General features: G+C 50.5%; 1 protein-coding gene across 1 annotated transcript in view; it reads left to right on the forward strand.

Moving 5' to 3' along the window:
* Positions 1-21,884, forward strand: part of ADCY10 (adenylate cyclase 10) — a gene marked incomplete at both ends in the record, with an annotated part of 59,626 nt that overhangs the window by 31,424 nt on the left and 6,318 nt on the right. The window contains 12 exons of the mRNA XM_080699097.1: positions 2,246-2,374; positions 3,705-3,983; positions 4,093-4,383; positions 8,815-8,884; positions 9,833-10,064; positions 13,426-13,533; positions 14,425-14,600; positions 15,459-15,615; positions 16,835-17,039; positions 17,109-17,205; positions 18,568-18,683; positions 19,425-19,542. Coding sequence (XP_080555223.1) covers positions 2,246-2,374; positions 3,705-3,983; positions 4,093-4,383; positions 8,815-8,884; positions 9,833-10,064; positions 13,426-13,533; positions 14,425-14,600; positions 15,459-15,615; positions 16,835-17,039; positions 17,109-17,205; positions 18,568-18,683; positions 19,425-19,542 — 1,978 coding nt within the window. The remainder of the gene's footprint in view (positions 1-2,245; positions 2,375-3,704; positions 3,984-4,092; positions 4,384-8,814; positions 8,885-9,832; positions 10,065-13,425; positions 13,534-14,424; positions 14,601-15,458; positions 15,616-16,834; positions 17,040-17,108; positions 17,206-18,567; positions 18,684-19,424; positions 19,543-21,884) is intronic.

Genomic DNA, 21,884 nt, shown 5'->3' on the forward strand with positions numbered 1-21,884 from the left:
TACTAGGCAATCCTGCTTTTCACACTTTGCCATTTAAAATCTTTTAGCCGGGCGCGGTGGCGCACAAGTGTAAACCCAGCATCCGGGAGGCTGAGACCGGAGGATCCCGGCTCACAGCCAGCCTCAGCTACTTAGTGAGGCCCTCTGCAACTCAGTGAGACCCTGTTTCAAAATAAAGAATAAAAAATAGGGCAGGGCATGTAGCTCAGAGGTAGAATGCCCCCTGGGTTCTATCTCCAGTACTGCAAAAAATAAAAATAATTAAATCAATCAAATCTCTCTTTCTCCGGAAGCTGCCATCTCCTGACTAGAGGGCAGGTTCCTGTGAATGTGTGTGTATGTCAGCGTGGTATGGGAATGTGCCTACAACCGCCCTGCATCATATGTTACTAGGAGATAGATCCCAGTAACGGATTTTTGTGCTGGGCATGATGGCACATGCCTATAATCCCAGTACTTGGGAGGCTGAGGCAGGAGGATTGCAGGTTTGAGGCCAGCCTCAGCAAGTAGAGAGACTTTTTAAAATAAGAAGGGCTAGGGGTGGAGTTCAGAGGTAGAATGTCCCTGGGCTCAATTCCTGTCTCCTCCATTTATTTATGTATCTATCTTGTAGAACTGCAGGAAAGACACGAGTAGTGAACACTAATCCTTGCTTGGGATAAGAGTGAGTAGGTGGACACGGGTAAACGTAGATGCGACAGGTCAGGCTTATAAAAACAAGGTGTTGCAGAGTGTTTAGGAAGGAAGTGTACATTTATTTTTCCACTACTGGGGTGGGACCCAGGGCATTCTACTCCCAACCTACACCCCCAGCCCTATTTTTTATTCTTTATTTTGAAACAGGATCTCAATGAGTTGCCAAGGGACTCACTAAGTAGCTGAGTCTGTCCTCGAACCATGATCCTCCTGTCTCAGCCTCCCAAAGGCTGAGATTACAAGTTTGTGTTACCATGCCCGGCTGGGAAGCATGTATTTCCACTCTTTTTTATTTTATTTATTTTATTTTTTTGCGGGTCTGGGATAGAACCCAGGGGCATTCGACCTCTTTGCTCCACCCCCAGCCCTATGTTTTATTCTTTATTTTGAAACAGGGTCTCACTGAGTTGCAGAGGGCCTCACTAAGTAGCTGAGGCTGGCCGCAAACCGCGATCCTCCAGTCTCAGCCTCCCGAGTGCTGGGATTACAAGCGTGCGCCACCATTCTCGGCTTCTGCCCACTCTTTTTCACATAAGCTTCATCTCAAACTTTATTGGAAAATTAGACATATATTTCATATATACTTTTATTGGTGCCTTCTATCTCACATGATAACGCAGATCTTAACGGCGGTGAGGGCCATGCACACAGCACTTGGCGGCTTCCCGCTCACTCCCCATCGCCGCCCTTCATACAGGGCGTTCTCACATGTTGGACACTGGCGTTCTCACATGTTCATACGTTGCTGGAAGTGCTCCCTCCATGACCCCCCCTCCCCTAGCCTGCCGCCCGGCTCCACTGAGGTTTCCCCCGCGTCACCAGAAGCCCCTTGGGGTCCCAATTACCCCCTCACTTGTGCATATTAAACTTTCTTTCTTTCTTTCTATCTTCCTTTCTATTTATTTTTATATTTTTTTGGTGGTACTGGGGTTCCTGAAAACCCTTCTACCTCCAGACTATACTCCCAGACATTTTTTATATTTTTATTTGGAAACAGGGGATTACAAATGTGTGCCACCACGCCTGGCAACTTTATTTATTTTTGTGTGTGTGGTCCTGGGGATGGAATCCAGGAGCCTCTGCCTCCAGGCTATACCCCCGACCTATTTTATATTTTATTTTAGGGTCTCACTAAGTTGCTGAGAGCCTCACTAAGTAGCTGAGGCTGGCTTCGAACCTGCGCGAGCCTCCAGGCCCAGCCTCCCAAGCGCTGGGATTACAAGCCTGCGCCACCACGCCTGGCGTACTTGCGCATATTAAAAAACACATATGACCCTTCACTTCTGTGGCTGGCTAATCTCACTTAACATAATGTTCTCCAGGTCCTATCATTTTCTGGCAAGTGACATTTTGTTCTTCTTTATTGCTGAGTAGAATTCCGTTGTGTGTATATCTCATAATTTTGTAATCCATTCCTGAACTGATGGACACCTGGGCTGGTTCCACAATTTGGCTTTTGTGAATTGTGCTGCCACAATATTCTGGAAAATCAGACTTTTTATTACAGGATAATAACTCTCAACTCTTTCTCCCTTCTATCTCCCCATAGAGAATTTCGTTAAGCCAACAGAGGAATTTCAAATATTTACTTTCAGAAGCGAGGACGGCAGCGAGGAAGTCTGTAACCTCGCACGGGGTGTCAGACTGAAAAACCTGTCACCCCCAGCATCACTAAAAGGTAAAGAAAGGCTGAACCGGTCATTCACTTCTTCCTTTTCTTCTTTTGTTCCTTTTTTTCTTTTTATAACTGAGGTTGAACCCAGAGGCATTCTATCTCCAAGCTACACCCCAACTCCCCCCCCTTTTTTTTGGTGGTACTGGGGTTCCTGGAAGCCCTTCTACTTCCGGGCTACACTCCCAGACCCATTTTTGTATTTTTATTTGGAAACAGGGTCTCTTAAGCCAGCGAGGCTGGCTTCGAACCTGCGCGATCCTCCTGTCTCCGCCTCCCAAGTGCGGGGATTACAAGCGTGGCCACCACGCCCGGCTAGCCCAACTCCCTTTTTTAAAAAATTCTTTTATCTTATATTTGAAATGGGTTCTCACTAAGGTACTGAGGACCGTGTTAGGTCTCAGCCTCCTAAGTGCTGGGATTCGTTTTCTTATAGGTTCCACTTCAGCTTTCTGGTGACTGTTCCAAAATAGGAGAAAGAAGCCAGACACGGTGGTACGTGTTTGCAATCCCAGCACTTAGGAGGCTGAAATAGGAGGATCACAGGCTCGAGGACAGCCTCAGCAAGTAGTGAGACTTTCATCAACCTAACAATTCCCTGATCCAAAATAAAAATAAAACTAGGCTAGGCATGTGGCTCAGAGATAGAATGCCCCTGAGTTCCATCCCCAGTATGGATAGATAGATAGATAGATAGATAGATAGATAGATAGATAGATAGACAGACAGAACAGGAGAAAGATAATGTGGATTGTCTGGCTTGTATTGTCCTAAGCTCAGCTCTTCTCCTCCTTCTCCTTCTCCTTCTCCTTCTCCTTCTGTACTGGGATGGAACGCAGGGGCATTCTACCTCTGAACTCTACCCCCAGTTTTGTGTGTGTGTGTGTGTGTATGTGTGTGGTACTGGGGGGGGGGGACCCAGGGGCTTTTCTCTGGGCTATTCTCCCAGCCCTATTTTATAATTTATTTGGAAACAGGGTCTCACTAAGTGCCTGAGGCTGGCTTTGAACCTGTGCAATCCTCCTGTCTAAGCCTCCCAAGGGGCTGGGATTGCAAACGTGTACCACCACGTCCAGCTTATTTTTTGTTTTGAAATGGAGTCTCACTAGGTTGCTGAGAGCCTAAGTTGCTGAGGCTGGTCTTGAACCTGCGGCCCTCCTATCTCAGCCTCCCAAGCACTGGGATTGCAGGCGTGCATCTCTGTACCTGGCTCCAATACGTCTTTCGATTTAGCTTCGCCAGGTTTCTAGGAGCGAGAACTGTGGGGAGCGTGGCTGTGCAGCTGTACCGTGTCTGGTACAGAGGTAACCGGCCCCTGTCTGCGGCTTTCCACCAGAGATCTCCCTGGTCCAGCTGGACAGCATGAGCCTCTCACACCAGATGCTGGTGAGGTGTGCCGCCATCATCGGGCTGACCTTCACCACGGAGCTGCTGTTTGAGATCCTCCCCTGCTGGAACATGAAGATGATGATCAAGGCCCTGGCCACCCTCGTGGAGTCAAACGTTTTTTATTGTTTCCGGAATGGCAAGGAGCTCCAAGCGGCCCTGAAACAGAACGCTACCTCTTTTGAGGTGCATTATCGCTCCTTGTCTCTGAATCCCAGTGAGGGGCTAGGTGAGTAGCCCCTGGAAGCCACCTGCGTGTCCCCTTGGGCAAAGACGCCTTCAGAGGCAAGAGCTGGCCGGGGTCGGGCCGGCTGATGCGCCCTCCCTGTCCCCTGCAGCTCACGAGGAGGGCGACAAGCTGCACGAACTCGAGGGCGAGGTGATCGAGTGCCACGTCATCCGCTTCTGCAGGCCCATGATGCAGAAGACGGCCTACGAGCTGTGGCTCAAGGACCAGAAGAAAGCCATGCATTTGAAGTGCGCCCGCTTCTTAGAAGAAAATGCCCGCCGCTGCGAGCACTGCCGGAGCGGGGACTTCATCCCCTATCACCACTTCACGGTGGACATCCGGCTCAACACCTTGGACACAGGCACCATCAAGACCATGGCGAAGTCTCACGGGTTTCAAAGTAAGCACACGGCACTCCCAAGAGCCCTGGCCGTTCCTGGGAAGTGTGAGAGACCAAGATGTGGAAGGAGTGGGTCTGGATCCCGAGGGCTACCCGTCTCCCGAGGGTTTGGGCAGGAAGGATGAGAGGCCTCAGCGGGGTAGACCTTCTGGGAGGGACGAGCGGGGCAATGTGCCTGTGGCTCGCGGGTCTGCCTGAGGGACTCTGCAGAAGGGGTGTCTCTGGCTCGTACTAAAATGTCCCACTTAGTTCACAACAGGGGTGGAACCCAGGGGGTTGGGTGGCGTCCAGCCTGATGAACCGAAACAACACTGTCGCCTTGTTGGTGTGGTCTGGAACACGGTCCAGTGGGAAAGAACAGGGGCAGGAGAGAATTCGCCAGGGCAGAATGGGTCACAGAAAAGAGGGAGGGTGTGGCCGGGGTCTGCACTGTGAGCAGGGCCCTGGGGCAAGACCCAGGGAGGGTTGGCTAGCGGCTCCTCCCATCCCCTCCCACCCGGGATGCAGCCCACTCTGGGGCCATGTAAGTTCCTCCGAGGAGGACGCTCACACGTGCGCCTGCGAGGAGACCCCGCGAGAGGACTTCGAGGGAGAGAGTCGGGGACACTCAGACATGGAGGGCTGAGGAGGAGGAGAGCCCTTTGCCTAGAAGCAGGAAGGATACAGGGCAGGGCTGTGTCAGACAACCAGTAAAGCATCAGTCGCAGAGATGAGGGGAGGGGAGGGTGTGGGGAGCCATTAAGGCCTTCCCCTGGGTCGGTGTCTCTGACTCAGCTGACTGTCCTTCGCCCAGAGTCAACGAGGTTTGGGGTTGTGGAAAGTTCAAAGAGGTCTGAGAGAGGATCGGGTGGTGATGACACGAGGGTACTGACAGGCCTGTCTGTAATGTGTGTGTTTTTTATTGGTCTTTATTGTATTCCGGTGGTGGTAGCACGACAATGTTGATTGACCTGTAGCCGTGTATAAATACCTCTGGAAAAACAAACCCGGTGCTGGCGCAATAAAGATGAGACTGACCCAGGCGTAGTCGTCGACCCGTAGGAAATACTGACCCAAGAACAGAGGTTGACCAGTAGAGATAGTAGGCTGGCGGCTCCCCCACGTTAGAATTAAAAGTTCTCCATCCTCACGCCTCTCTTCAGAACCCGTGCTCTTGCCGGCTGGCTCCGGCAGGTGGTGGCCCGTACGGGGACAATTCTGAAACTGAGGATCCCGTGAAGGACAGCTCTGAATAAAAAAGGAGCGTGCTCAAAGATTTTTGGTAGCGGTGAAACGTGGGGATTTTGTAATATATAATCGGTCACTAAAGTAAAGCTTTGCGCAAAAGAAACTCAGCCGGCAAATGAAGAAAGAAACTAAGACAGAAAATAAAGAAAGAGCCGGGCGTGGTGGGCACGCTTGTCATCCCCGCGCTTGGGAGGCGGAGACAGGAAGATGGCGCAGGTTCGAAGCCAGCCGTGCTGGCTTAAGAGACCCTGTTTCCAAATAAAAATATAAAAAAATAGGTCTGGGAGTGTAGCCCGGAGGTAGAAGGGGTTCCAGGAACCCCAGTACCACCAAAAAAAAAAAAAAAGAAAGAAAAAAAGAAAAAGAAAATGAAAAAAGAAACTAAGATAGAAAATGAAGGCACCTAATGTGTAAATAGTGATAGACGATAGGTCAGAAGATTAGTTCCTAACGTGTAAATAGTAAAATGCAGTGGGCCAGATTAGTTCTTCGTTTTTGTTACATAGGCTTTTTGTTAGCGAATCTAGGAGGGAACAGAGGGCGCTGTGCCTTCACTTCCTGAAGAAGAAGATACTTTAGATACAGAAAGAGAGGAGCGTCTTGTGGAGACGGCTGCTCGGTACCATAGACATGAGCGGGGGCTTATCCAGACATTCCAGAAACAGTCACCAGAGCCCGATTTTTGTATAAAGCAATTACAAGCAGCCGTAGAGACTTTAACTAAACGATTAGACCAGAGAGCTCCTTCAAATAGTGAAAAGGGAGGATCTCAACAATATTCTCTATTATCAGCAAGGCGAGCCTGCAAAATTCTCCCACTGTAGCATTTGCTAAACAAAAGAGTGAAAAACACAGATCTTTATCTTCACTATCCCCGCTTCAAGCAGCTATAAATGGGGCTGCAGAAAACAGAGAAGATACTAGAGGATTCAGAGTTTTCCTGGTTACTGAAGACCCTGATGGTCAGGGAGGTGTTATTAGAGGACATAGACCCTTTCCTTTCAAACAATTAAAAGAATTAAAAACGGCTTGTGCTCAGTATGGGCCAACGGCACCTTTTACTCAGGCCATGTGAGAATCTCTCCATGGAGGCTCTGTGTCCTTCTGATTGGAAGCAGATAGCCCGAGCTTGTTTATCAGGGGGTGATTTTTTATTGTGGAAGTCTGAATTTGCAGAACAATGCCAATCCACAGCAGATGTGAACGTAGCTCAGGGAATACCCATAAATCTTGATATGTTAGCAGGAGAAGGACGGTCAGCTGAGTCAGAGACACCAGGGAATGCCTTAACGGGTCCCCACAGGAGGGGAAGAGTAGGAGCCAGCCCAGAGGAGAGGGAAGATGCAGGTGGCCACGCCTGGAATGCCAGGACCTGGGAGGCTGAGACAGGAGGCTCCAGGTTCAAGGCCAGCCTCAGCAACTTAGCAAGACTCTCAGAATTGGGTGAGACCCTGTTTCAAAACAGAAAGGAAAACAGGGATTGGGGTATAGCTCAGAGGCAGCATTTCTGGGTTCAATTCCCAGTAGAGCAGGAAGGAAGGACGGAAGGAAGACAAAGCCAGGCTTGGTGGCGCAGGCCTGTAATCCCAGTATTTGGGAGGCTGAGACAGGAGGACCAAAGGTTCGAGGACAGCCTCAGTAAGTAGTGAGACTCTCATCAACCTAGGGAGACCCTGTTTCAAAAGAAAAATAAAATACTGCTGGGGTGTAGCGCAGAGGTAGAATGCCCCTGGGTTCCATCCCAAGTACCAAAAATAAATAGTTAAATGTACGAAGATGTACCCTTTGGGGCTGGCAACCTTAACAAGAGCAGCTCTGGAGGAGTCAGCATTGGTCACTGAGGATGCAGGCCCAGGTGGGCACGTGGATTCTTACCCCGTGCGCCAAGACCTACAGCAGGCCTGGAGGAGGGTTAATGCACTCATGTTGGGGCGCTGGTTTTGTGGGGCAAGGACACAGATGGCTTTCAGAAGCCGTGGGTGGCTTCAGAGATGCTCAGAATGTGTCTAGGAACGAGAAGCTGTGCAGGGATGTGTTCGCCTCGGAGCCAGCAGGCCCAGGCCCTCGCCCTCCCGTGCCCCTAACTAGTTGTCACAGGGACAAGTCCCGTCCCTTCTCCCCCTGAGTGGAGAAATGGCTGGCTGAGACGATCTCCATTCGCTTTCTGTTCTAGGATCCTTACAAAATTTTCTGACTTTTTTTTTTTTGGTGCTGTGAATGGAACCCAGGGGTATTTTACCTCTGAGCTACATTCCCAGCCCTATTTTTGATTCTTTATTTTGAAACAGGGTCTCACTGAGTTGCAAAGGGCCTCACTAAGTAGGAGCTGAGGCTGTCCCCGAACCACAATCCTCCTGTCTCAGCCTCCTGAATGCTGGGATGACAAGCCTGCGCCACCATGTGGGCCTGGCTATTTTCTGACCTTCTGACGTCTGGTTAGGCTGCAGGTTTCCACTTGAAGGTTCCCGCCTTTGGGGTATTTCGCTTAAATATCTGTATTTCCCACTGGAAACTGATGTCACTTTCTTCAGGACTGGTGAGTGGTCATTCTGGTGACCGCAGGTGAATGAGCCAGGGTCCTGAATTGGCTACAGCCCAGCCCAGCGGCTCCATGGCCTGGCCCCGTGGGCCCTGGTTTATTCCCTGCCTGTGCAATAGTCCAGGGGACGTTTCGGCAGCCGGCCTTGCGTGCAGTCAGCCACACGGTCGGGCTGCTCTGGCTTGTGCCCTTGCAATCCCTCGGCTCCTCAGAACTGGCCGCTTTTCTATGCCAGGAGCAGGGAGAGTAGACATATCACCCTCTCAGATTAGAGGTGCTATCTGCCCCTTCAGATTAGATCCTGTGGCTTCACGCATGATGGAGACTAGGAACTGTGGCTCCAGGCCGGGCAGCCATGGGTCGTTTGTCATGGAAAGGGAACCGGAGAGTCTTTGGTGGCGATCAGTCCCCTCCACTACAGGGAACATTTCCTTTTTTTTTTTTTTTTTTTTTTTTTTTTGGTGGTACTGGGGTTCCTGGAAACCCTCTACCTCCGGGCTACACTCCCAGACCCATTTTATATTTTTATTTGGAAACAGTGAGGCTGGCTTCAAACCAACGCATCCTCCTGTCTCCGCCTCCCAAGCGTGGGGATCACAAGCGTGCACCACCACGCCCGGCTACAGGGAACATTTCAACTACTTATGTGACTTTTTTTTTCCTAGCTGAAGAAGAGATCATCCTTTCTAAATCACAGATTCCTAAGAATTCAGAGCTCTTTCCTGAAAATCTCAGGTACAGTTGTATGAAACCACTCAGCAGAGCACGCGCCAGCAGTTGCCAGTCAAGTCACTGTTAAGGTCACGCATCTGGCTAGTCCTTTCGGCCGCTTAGCCATGGTGGGAAAAGTCTGGGGTGCGCAGGGTGTGCATTGGGTTTTATTGTCTTGTTCTCACTAGTTTTTGTTTAGATTTGTTTATGTGTGTGTATGTGTGGTACTGGGGATTGAACATAGGGGCACTCTGGCTCTGAGTTATATCCCCAGGCCATTCTATGTTTAATGTTATTTATTATTTATGTATTTACTTTTATTTATTATTTATTTACTTTAAATTTATTTATTTATTTATTTATTTATTTATTTATTTGCAGTACTGGGGTTGGAACCCAGGGGCATTCTACTTCTGAGCTACACCCCCCAGCCCTATTTTTTATTCCTTATTTGGAAACAGGGTCTCACTGAGTTGCTGAGGGCCTCCTCACTAAGTAGCTGAGGCTGTCCGCAAACCTGGACCCTCCTGTCTCAGCCTCCCAAATGCTGGGATTACAAGTACAAGCCACCATGCCCGGCTTTTTAAAACAGTCTTGCTAGGTTACTGAGGGTCTCAGCATGTTGGTGCTGTCCTCGACCAAGTACTAGGATTACTTCTTGTTAGTTTTTATTTTATTTTTTTGGTGGTACTGGGGGTGGAACCCAGAGGCTTTCCACCTCCGGGCTACACTCCCAGATCTATTTTATACTTTATTTGGAAACAGGGTCTCACTAAGTTGCTGCGAGCCTCACTAAGTAGCTGAGGCTGGCTTCGAACCTCTGTGCTCCTCCTGTCTCAGCCTCCCAAGCACGAGGATTACAAGGTGCCCACCGCGCCCGGCTACTTCCTGTTAGTTTTTAAAGCTATTCTGCCTCAAGCCATTCTGTGCCTATTATTTGCTCTCCTCCTGCTGATTTCTGCGCGTGAGCAGTCCTGAGAAAGTGAAGGAGAAGATCCTGGACTTCTTCGACGCCATCATAGCGAAGCTGAGGACGTCTGAGGAAGACATCATTCCCCTGGAGTCCTGCCAGTGCGAGGAGGTCCTGGAGATCGTCCTGCTGCCTCTGGCCCAGCACTTCCTGGTGCTGGGAGAAAACAACAAAGCCCTGTATTACTTCCTAGAAATCGCGTCCGCCTACCTCATCCTGGGCGATAACTACATGGTAAGCCTGGGACCTGCTCTGTCCCGGAAGCCATCGACCTTGGAGCCAGAGGGGAGCCCTGGGGGGCTTCATGGTCACCACCCTGCCAGACCTTTCCCTTTGAAAAGCACATTTCTGCCGGGCGTGGTGGCGCACGCTTGTAATCCCCACGCTTGGGAGGCGGAGACAGGAGGATCGCGCAGGTTCGAAGCCAGCCGTGCTGGCGTAAGAGACCCTGTTTCAAAAATATAAAAAAATAGGTCTGGGAGTGTAGCCCGGAGGAAAAAGGGCTTCCAGGAACCCCGGTACCACCAAAAAAAAAAAAAAAAAAAAAAGCACATTTCTCAGGAGGGAAATGAGCAGAGATGGAGGAGGGAGGGTTGGAACAAATCACAGCCAGCTGCACACTTCATGTAGCGCTGCCCCCTTGAGGGCTCTGCTGGGATTTATCTACCTGCGGGAGGAAGGGCTCCTGCACCCTTCCCCAAACCATGCAGAGAGGGCTCTTGGAAGCAGCGCCTCCCTCCCAAGCGTCCTCAAATGCCTTCGAGTGCAAAGTGCCTGCAGGCCTTTCCGTGGTGCAGAGATGGTTTCATCCTGTGAGCCCCGAGGAGGCTCTCCACTGTGGTGTGTGCAGTGGTACTCAAGCATGGCACGCCTCTGGACCGCCAGAGCACTGGTGCCTGCGTCTCCAGGGTGATACGCCCCTCGAAATGAGGGGTCTCGATATCTACGAGGAAGGGAAAGTAATGCACTCCTCAGTAAGGAAGCGCTGGACTGAGTGCAGCGAAATAACTTCTCTTCCTCTTTCCTTCCTCCCTCCCTCCCTTCTTTCTCTTTCTCCTTCCTTTTTCTTTCTTTTTCTCTCCCTTCTCTCTCTCTCTCTTTCCTTCCTCCCTTCTTCCTTCATGGTGCTAGGAATTAAACCCAGGGACATTCTACCTCCAAGCTAACCCCCCAGCGCTATATTGTTTTTGTTTTGAAACAGGGTCTCACTAAGTTGCTGAACCTATGATCCTCCTGCCTCAGCCTCTACAGTACTGGAATTACAGGCCTGCACCCCCATGCCCGGCTTGAGTATGTTTCTCTCCTGCAGACATTTCATTATCTGTGTGCACAGAAGTGTCCCGGCGGGTAGAGAAGGGAGGGGTGAGGCAGGTCAGGCGCAGCGGGCTGTTTCTCAAACTTCTGACCTTCGGCCATTTTCCTGGAGGAGCCGGCGGACTAACCTTCCATGAAGCAACCAGAGGAAGTGTCCGCCTGGGCCTCCCTCTCTGAGACTCCAGCCAGCGGAGGGAAGTTTCACAACCCGGCAGCCATGCCCACAGCCCTTGGCCACACTGGGCTACTTCCTCTTCTCCAGCTGCCTGGTCACAGAGTTACATAACACTAAACAACTAGCCGGGCGTGGTGGCACACCTTGTAATCCCAGTACTTGGGAGGCTGAGACACAAGGATCTCAGGTTCCGGCCAACCTCAGCAACTTGGGAAGCCCTCTGTAACTTAGTGAGACCCTGTTTCCAAATTTAAAAAAAATAGGGCTGGGGGTGTAGTTCAGAGGTAGAATGCCTCTGGGTTCAATCCCTTGTACCACACATACACACACACACAAACAAACACACAAAAATAATAAAATAAAAATTACACTATTAAAAGAGTAAGCAAGCCCCTGTTCTTTCAAGATTTTGTGCTAAGAATGGAAGTCTCAGGCAGGTGTGGTGGTAGATGCCTGTAATCCTAGCGCTTGAGAGGATGAGACAGACAGCTCACAGGTCCAAGGATCACCTCCGCAAACCCCGGCATGGTGGTGCACGCTTGTAATCCCAGTACTTGGGGGGCTGGGACGGGAGGATTGTGGTTAGCAGCCTCAGTGACTTCCTGAGGCCTCCTGCAATTTAGTAAAACCTTGTTTCAAAATAATAAAAATTAGCTGGGCATGGTGGTGCACACTTGTAATCCTAGCATTTGGGAGGCTGAGACTGGAGGATCGTGGTTTGCAGACAGCCTCAGCTACTTAGTGAGACCCTACACAACTTAGACCCTGTCTCAAAATAAAGAATAAAGCCGGGCATCGTGGCTCATGCTTGTAATCCCCGAATTTGGGAGGCAGAGACAGGAGGATTGCACAGGTTTGAAGCCAGCCTCGCTGGCTTAAGAGACCCTGTTTCTAAATAAAAAATAATATAAAATAGGTCTGGGAGCGTGCCCAGAGGTAGAAGGGCTTCCAGGAACCCAAGTACCCCCCCCAAAAAAAAAAAAAAAAAAAAGGAATAAAAAATAAAAATAGAGCAGGGGGTATAGCTGGGAGGTAGAATGCCCCTGGGTTCCATCCCTAGACCCCCCCACACAAAAACAATAGAGCCAGGGGTTTAGCTCAGAAGTAGAATGCTCCTGGGTTCAATCCCCAGCATTGAAAAAAAAAAAAAAAGGTTTGCCTCAACAACTTAACAAGTCCCTCAAGCAGTAAGACCCTGTTTCAAAATAAAACATAGCCGGGCGTGGTGGCGCACGCTTGTAATCCCCGCGCTTGGGAGGCGGAGACAGGAGGATCGAGCAGGTTTGAAGCCAGCCGCGCTGGCTTAAAAGACCGTTTCCAAATGAAATATAAAATAGGTCTGGGAGTATAGCCCGGAGGTAGAAGGGTTTCCAGGAACCCCAGTACCACCAAAAAAATTAAAAATAAAAAAAATAAAACATAGCCAGGCAAGGTGGTGCACACTTCCAATCCCAGCATTCGGGAGGCTGAGACAGTAGGATCATGGTTCGCGGACAGCCTCAGCTGTCCTGTTTCGAAATATAGAATAAAAATTAGGGCTGGGGTTGTAGCTCGGTGGTAGAATGCCCCTGGGTTCTAAGCCCAGTACCACAAAATATAAATTAATTAATTAAAATAAAAAATAAAAAGGGCTAGGGGTACAGTTCGGTGATAGTGGACTTCTGGATTCCATCCCCAGTACTGCATGAATAAATAAATAAATAAATAAATAGAAAGAATGAAAGTTCCTCTGCATATGTGAGGCATATGAGATTGTGGAGGTTACAGCGGCCCCGTGGCTGACGTTCTAAAGCCTGTGGGTGCCCCACGTACTCCACAGGGGCTGGTGAGTGTTCAGGAAGACAGAGATTAGAACCAGAGCCCCCACACACAAGGGCCCCGAACATGCCGCTCACCCCGCTCCTCAGGGACGGCCCGCACACCAGCCACGCGGCCGCAGTCAGCCTGACTCTGCCCTCGCTGCCCGCCGGCCTCGCGGGGCCTCCCTGACTCCCAGATCTGTCCCAGCACGGAGGCAGCCTCTGCTCCAGGCAGCGCGGCCTCCTGCAGGGTGGTGCCTGCTGGGAGCGGCCCTGGCTCAGCGGCTCTTCCCTGGGCTGCTTGCAGGCATACATGTACTTGAACGAGGGAGAGAAACTGCTGAAAGTTCTCAAGAAGGACAAGTCTTGGAGCCAGACGTTTGAGTCCGCCACGTTCTACAGCCTCAAAGGTCAGGTAAGCCGCCTTCAGAGCCGGGGCTGAAGGGCTGCTGCCACAGACAGCGGAGCTCCTCCGATCTGCGGCTGCTCCTGCCAGTGTCCTGCCAGGACTCCAGAACCCAGTCCAGGGGCAAGACCCCGCCCCCAGGCTGACGTGTGTGTGTGTGTGTGTGTGTGTGTGTGTGTGTGTGTGTGTGTGTATTTCTGGGGATTGGACCCGGCAGCAGTCAACCACTGAGCTACATCCCATCCCCAGCTCCCCTTTTAAAATATTTATTTATTTATTATTTTGTGGTACTGAGGATGGAATCCATGGGCTTTCTACCTTCGGGCTATACTCCCAGACCTATTTTATACTTTATCTGGAAACAGGGTCTCACTGAGTTGCTGAGAGCCTCACAAGTAACTGAGGCTGGCTTCGAACTCGTGCGATCCTCCTGTCTCGGCCTCCCAAGCACTGGGATTACAAACATGTGCCACCACGCCCAGCCTTTAACTTGCTCTTTTAAATTTTGAGACAAGGTCTCACTAAGTTGCAGAGCATCTTCTAAGGCTGGTTTCGGCCACGATCCTCCTGTCTCAGCCTCCCAAGTACGGGGATTCCAGCTGTGCACCACCACGCCCCGCCAGGCTGACTCCTCGTTAGGAAGTGTTTCTGTAATGACCTCTAGAATTGGACGTGGGGAGGGGCCAACCTTTCTAAAGGGAGAGGATGCACAAGTGAGACGCTGAGCCCGATCCGCAGCCTGCCCTCTGCAGACAGCCATCTTGGCGACCTCTGCCTTCCTGCCCAGGACAGGAGGGCCTCGTGTCCAGGCCACAGATGAGCTCTCTGGCCAGGGATCCCGCCGGAGGTGTCAGGCGTCTCAGGTGACACCTCTCCTCCTCGCCTTCCCTCCTGTCCCAGGTCTGTTTTAACATGGGCCAGATGGTGCTCGCCAAGAAAATGCTGAGGAAGGCCCTGAGGCTTCTCAACCGTATCTTCCCCTACAACCTCGTCTCCCTGTTTCTCCACTCGCACATGGAGAAGAACAGACACTTCCACTACCTCAGCCAGCAGGGCCAGGAGGGCCCACCCCCAGGGTAAGGGAAGGGGCCGCTGGCACCCTGGGAGCCCGCAGCCCTGGAGCTCCAGGCTGCCTGCCGCCACCAGGGCTGGGTGCCCAGAGCGCTCCGCAGGCAGCGCTCAGCAGGGCGTCGAGATGGCAAACGCACAGGGGCCTTGTGCCGAGGGCGCCCCGCCGCTCCCGCCCTGCACCTCACCTGCCCGCCAACAGGCCCTTCATGCTCCGGTTGGAGCCAGCACCAGCACTCCCAGAACCTCAGTCACAAGCCCGCTGCTACTCAGACGCTGGGTTTTATCCCTGCCTCCCCCGCTCTCCCCAAGACAACTCAGGCCCCAAAGACATTCACCAAAGGATAAGTCTTATTCATCCATGTACTGCGGGTTTCCATGGACCAAAATTGTACTTTTAAGATTTGTACATTTAATTGAATGTAAATTTCACCTATAAAATAACTCTGAAACCAGGCTTCATGGTGCACACCTGTAATCCCAGTACTTGGAGTCTGAGACAGGAGGATCACAGGTTTGCAGCCAGCCTCGGGAACTTATAGGGAGGTCCTCCTCAAATTAGTAAGAGCCTGTTTCAATAAAATATAAAATAGAGCTGGGGTGTAGCTCAGAGGTAGAATGCCCCTGGGTTCAATCTCCAGAACAAGAAGGAGGAGGAGGGGGGGGAGGAGGAGGAAGAGGAGGAGGAGCAAGAGGAGGAGGAGCAAGAGGAGGAGGAGGAGGAGGAGGAGGATTAGCACACTTGTTAGTAACTGGGCAGGCTAGGATCCCAGCCTGTGCACAGTGAGGGTTTGAGAGCCAGTGCTGCCCCTCGGGGTGCTGTGACACCTTCCTCTGCACCCCGCCTGTCTGCCTTTGCTGAACAGGAAGAAGCGGCTGGCGCAGCTGTACCGGCAGACCACCTGCTTCTCCTTGCTATGGCGGATCTACAGCTTGAACTATTTTGTTCACTACAAGTACTACGGCCACCTGGCGGCTGTGATGCAGGTCAATGCGGCGCTGGAGACGCAGAATCACTTCCAGGTGGTACTTTCATGGCTGCTCATACATTTTCCAATATCCTTTGGCGAGAAAAGCCTACTAAAGCCAATTGGGATTGAATCATGAGATTATTAGAAAAACCCTTGTTTTGTTTGTTTTTGATACTGAGAAGTGAACCAAGGACATTCTACCTCTGAGCTACACCCCAGCCCTATTTTATTTTTATGTTGAAGCAAGGCCTTGCCAAGTTACCATGCTGGTCTCAGACCTGTGATCCTCCTGTCTCGGCCTGCCTCCCAGGTAGTGGGATTAAAGGTGTACATCACCACGCCTAGCCATGTTTGCAAAGCTCTTAGTGTGTGGCTTCAGGGGCGAGAGCTGGATTCTTTTTTTTTTTTTTTTTGGTGGTACTGGGGTTCCTGGAAGCCCTTCTACCTCTGGCTACACTCCCAGACCTATTTTTACATTTTTATTTGGAAACAGGGTCTCCTAAGCCAGCGCGCAGGGCTGGCTTCGAACCTGTGCGATCCTCCTGTTTCTGCCTCCCAAGCGCGGGGATTACAAGCGTGCGCCACCATGCCCGGCTTGAGAGCTGGATTCTTACGCCTGCCTCCACCTTGGTTCTGGTGCAGTGCCACACGTTGCATCTGGGAATCTGCACAAGACGCTCAGAGAACAGGGGTGAAAGGGAGTAGGTAAAGGATAGCTCCCTCAAAGGACCCTCTCAGAGCCGGGCACACGGCGCACGCTTGTAATCCGACTGCTTGGAAGGCTGAAATAGGAGGATCGAAGGTTCGAAGTCAGCCTCAGCTACTTAGTAAGGCCCTCCACAACTTAGACCCTATTTCAAAATAATAAAACAGGGGGTGTAGCTCAGCGGTAGAACACCCCTGGGCTCAATCCCCAGTACCACAAAGAAGAAGGAGGAGGGGAGAAAAGAGAAAAAGAAAGAGAGGGAGAAGATATCAAAGATCCTTTCAGGGTCTTTGCTCTGTGACCATATACCCACATATATAAGCTGTCGCTTCTATTTTGCACAGAAAGTACAAGCTGTGTGTTTTGTTAAAGGACGGTAGGCAAGGGGCCATCGAGGCCTCCTTGGATGACCTAATAAGCTGTGGTGAGAACTCATTTTGGTTTCTGTATCCAACCCCATGGCTCTGGTGATCAGCCTCACTCCCCAGGCTCTGGGTGAGGCCCCTGGCCTCCAGTTCGTGCCTCCACCCCAGCCTCCCTCCTCTCGTCCTTGGCTGCGTTGCAGATCATTAAGGCGTACCTGGACTACTCGCTTTATCACCAGCTGGCTGGCTACCAGGGCGTGTGGTTCAAATACGAAATGATGGCTATGGAGCAGATCACCAGCCTCCCACTGAAGGGTGAGGGCATTGAAATCGTGGCCCACGTGGCCAGCACGCTGGGCTACATCAAGTACACCATGGGCCACCTGGACCTGGCCATTGAGTTAGGTAAGGGCCGGTGGCGAGGATGGGCGTGAAGGGCCCGTCCCCCGTACGCCATGGCCGTTCTCTTCCCAGGATCTCGAGCCCATAAGATGTGGGCGCTGCTCCGGAATCCCAATCAGCACTACCTGGTCCTCCGTATACTTACCAAGTCTCTCTTCCTGAAAAGCAGGTATTTACCTTAAAGCCTACTCGATATTTATTTTCCAAAGTTGGGGAGCCATATTCTAAAGTGTCCTGGGTTCATTTTTGCCCTGGCCTAGAGCTTGGGAAGGGAGCACTGTCTGCGGTAGGATGGTAGAGCTGATAACCAGCATCTGCCACTGCTCCTTTTATTCTTTTATTTACTAACTTATTTATTTTATAATGAGGATCATATTCTACCTCTGAGCTACACCATCCAGATCCTTTTATGTTTTTATTTTGAAATAGGGTGCCATTGCGTTACTTAGGGCTCTCTCAAGTTGCTGAAGCTGGCCTTGAATCTGCGCCCTGTCTCAGCCTCCCTAGTACTGGGATTATGGGCCACAGCTTTTTTTTTTTTTTTTTTTTTTTTTTTTGGTGGTACTGGGTGGGACCCAGGGGCCTTCTACCTCTGAGCTATACTCCCAGACCTATTTTATATTTTTATTTGGAAACAGGGCCTCTTATGCCAGCATGGCTGGCTTCGAACCTGCGTGATCCTCCTGTCTCCGCCTCCCAAGCGCGGGGATTACAAGTGTGCGCCACCATGCCCGGCTTGGCCACAGCTTTTTTAAAGAGTTCTTTCGGAGGCATCATCTCTCATCTGGTGGCTCAGGCCCATCTCTGGCAGGGAGTCAGCCATCCCTACTGCAGATCAAAACCCCACCCTGCCAGGGGAAGGCAAAGGGAAGGTCTCACGGGGACCAAGATACGCAGAGAACAGGAGTCAGGATGGAGGTGCAGGCCACCCTGGCCCGACACCAGCCACCCTGATTTGGAAGAGCCACAAAAGGACAGATGGAAAAGAAAAGGCCAGTGGTAGCACATGCTTGTAGTCCCAGTATGTGGGAGGCTGAGACAGGAGGATCGCAGGTTCAAGACCAGCCTCAGCAGCGTAGTCCCTCTGCAACTTAGTGGGATCCTGTTTCAAAATAAAAGAATAAAATCAGGCGGAGGGTGTAGTGTGGAGGTAGAATGCCCCTGGGTTCAATTCCCAGTAACACACACACACACACACACACACACACACACACACACACACACAGAAGAAAGAAAGAAAGAAAGAAAGAAAGAAAGAAAGAAAGAAAGAAAGGGAGGGAGGAAGGGAGGAAGGAAGGAAGGAAGGAAAAGAAAGAAAAAGAAAAAGGAAGGAAGGAAGGAAGGAAGGAAGGAAGGAAGGAAGGAAGGAAAGCCAGTTGGAAATGTGGGTTCCAGTCCTGAGCAGAGTTGGGTCTGAAGCTTTGCAGTCTGCTTAAGGTTGTATTTAGTTGGACGCACCAGGCAGGGCCAAGACCAGACCAGGGTGAACTCTTCCTCTGTGCTACTTAACCCCACGCTGTCCTTCCCGCAGATACAAGCAGCTGATCCAGGTGCTGGGCTGGCTGTGGGAGCTCTCGGTGGCCGAGGAGCACATCTTTGGCAAGGCGTTTTTCTACACGGTCTGCTTGGACAGCATGCTTTATTCGGGTAAGTGTGGCTGGAATGTAGGAGCTGTGGGGCGTGGCTCCTGCGGCGGCTGAGGCAGCCATTAGGCTGGACAGACTCAAGGGACGGGCTGGGGAGGCCCAGAGGCGCGAGCTGCCTAGCGGGCCGAGGTCAGGGGGGAGCAGCAGGAGGAGGATGAGGGGCCACAGGAGCCTCTCAGGTTGAAGCTGTCAGTTGCACCGTGGGATCGGTCTGGACCGCCTTGCTCTGTCCCGTACTGGGAGTGTCTGGTTCCTGTAGGAAGTGCCAAGCCTTCAGGCCTTGGAAAGAAGGGTGGTTGACTATCAGCGAGAGTTCTGGTGGGGATTTGGCAACAGGCTCTCTCCCACGTTTCCCAGCGACGCTGAGGAGGCAGCCCTCAGCGTCCACACGGGCGCTCTTGAAAGGTGACCCCCAGCGCCAGGCATAGCGGCGCACACCTGTAATCCCAGTACTTGGGAGGCTGAGGCAGGAGGATGGCGGGTGTGAAGCCAATCTTAGCAATTTAGCAAGACAGCCAGGGACACAGTAAAGCCCTGTTTTGAAAATAAAATAAAAAGGGTGGGGGTGTAGCTTGGAGGTAGAATGCCTCTGGGTTTGATCACCAGTACCAATAACAATAACTAGAAAATTTTAAAATAATCAGAACAGACTCTCTGCAGTGGGAAATTCTCCTGGGGGCTATGAGGCCAGAAGACGCCCCCTCCCACCTGCCAGCAAAGCTCTTCTGTTTCTCTTTTTTAGGCTTTATTTATAGAACATTTGAAGAATGTTTGGAGTTCATCTACCAGAATGAAGACAACAGAATTCTCAAGTTCCAAAACGGGGTCCTCCTGGGGCTCTATTCATGCGTAGCTATCTGGTAACGATGCTTGACGTAGCCCTGTGACTCTTGAAGAGGAGTTCTATGAAAGTGTGTGTGTGTGTGTGTGTGTGTGTGTGTGTGTGTGTGACTGAGGGTTGACCTGGGGCATTCTATCTCTAAGCTACACCCCGGCCCTTTTTATTTGTTTGTTTATTTATTGTTTGTTTGTTTGTTTTTAAAACGGGCTTGCTAGGTTTCTCACTATCTTGCTGAGGCTGTCTTCACACCTGCAGTTCTGCCTCAGCCTCCGAGTACTGGGATTGCAAACAGGCACGTACCATCACGCCTGGCTAAATTCTATGAGGTTTTTTGTTGTTGTTTTGTTTTGTTTTGTTTTTTGCGGTACTGAGGCTGGAACCCAGGGGCATTCTACCTCCGAGCTACACCCCCAGCCCTATTTTTTTATTTTTGAAACAGGGTCTCTCACTGAGTTGCAAAGGGCCTCACTAAGCAGCTGAGACTGCGATCCTCGAACTGCAATCCTCCTCTCTAAGCCTCCTGAGTGCTGGAATTACAAGCGTGTGCCACCATGCCCGGTTCATTTGTTTAAAAGAAAGAAGTATATTTGGGCTTGGTGGCACACGCCTGTAATCCAGCATTCAGGAGGCAGAGACCTTAGCTACTTAGCGAGACCCTTTGCAACTCAGTGAGACCCTGTTTCAAAAATAAAAAGACTAGCCAGGTGTGGTGGCGCATGCTTGTAATCCCCACGCTTCGGAGGTGGAGACAGGAGGATCACGCAGGTTCAAAGCCAGCCATGCTGGCTTAAGAGATCCTGTTTCCAAATAAAAAAGTATAAAAATAGGTCTGGGAGTGTAGCCCGGAGGTAGAAGGGTTTCCAGGAACCCCAGTACCACCAAAAATAAATAAATAAATTAATAAATAATAAAAAGACTAAAAACTAGGGCTGTGGGTGTTGCTCGGAGGTAGAATGACCCAGGGTTCCATCCCTAGTAACACAAAATAATAATAATAAATAAAATAAATAAAATAAAAAATAAAAAAGACTGGCTGGGCATGGTAGTACACGCTTGTAATCCCAGCATTTGGGAGGCAGAGACCAGAGGATCATGGTTTGCAGACAACCTCAGCTACTTAGCGAGACCCTTCGCAACTCAGTGAGACCGTGTTTCAAAAATAAAAAGACCAGCCGGGCGTGGTGGCGCACACTTCTAATCCCCATGCTTGGGAGGTGGAGACAAGAGGATCGCGCAGGTTCGAAGCCAGCCACGCTGGCTTAAGAGACCCTGTTTCCAAATTAAAAAGTATAAAATAGGTCTGGGAGTGTAGCCCAGAGGTAGAAGGGCTTCCAGGAACCCCAGTACCACCAAATAAATAAATAAAAATAAAAATAAAAATAAAAATACCAAAAAAATAGGGGTGGGGTGTAGCTCAGAGGTACAATGCCCCTGGGTTTCATCCCCAGGACTGCAAAATACATACATACATACATACATACATACATACATACATACTAAAAACTAGGGCTGGGGGTGTAGCTTGGAGGTAGAATGCCCCTGGGTTCCATCCCCAGTACCACAAAAAAAGGAAAAGTATTCCTAATTCGTATCCAAGATGACTTAAAGGTTTCAGAAACTATCTACAGGAAGATACCTGAGGGGTACCTAGTTCATCACCCTTGACCAGGCGGTCCAGTGGTGCTGTCTTACTTGTATCAATGCGGTGAGCACTTATGACAAGGCCAGTCAAGTGGTGCTCATTTTTAGTATTTATTTATTTATTTAATTAATTTATTTATTTATTGTCGTGCTGGGGATTGAACCCATGGGCATTATACCTCTGAGCTACCCTAGCCCTATTTATTTATTTATTTATTTATTTATTGTACCGGAAATTGAACCCAGGGACATTCTACCGCTGAGCTACATCCCCAGCCCCATTTTATTTTTATTTTGAAACAGGGTCTGGCTACTTTGCTGAGGCTGACCTCATCCCGTCGTCCTCCTGTCTCAGCCTCCCAAGTACTAGAATTATGGTGTGCACCACCACCGGCTTAGTAATGCCTTCCTATTTTAAAATGCCCTGGGGAAACTTAAAATCCAAAATGTAGCTATCCTCGCCGATCGGAGTTCAAAGTTAAATGAACTTGCCCATGTAAGCTGAAGTTCAAGGGAGGTCCAAGTTTCATACTAATTTCTTACTTTTGTTTCAACTGGAGAGTTCTTTCAACAGTGTATGGTAGGCCAGTGCTTCTCACATACACAGTGTGAGAGTCACCTGGAATTGCTGTGCTCACCTGTAATTCTGCTGCTCCCGAGGCTGCGGCAGGAGGATAGCGAATATTTTTTGTGTGTGGTACTGGGGGTGGAACCTAGGAG

Source organism: Muscardinus avellanarius (genome assembly GCF_963383645.1).
Source record: "Muscardinus avellanarius genome assembly, chromosome: 7".
Classification (NCBI taxonomy): Eukaryota; Metazoa; Chordata; class Mammalia; order Rodentia; family Gliridae; genus Muscardinus; species Muscardinus avellanarius.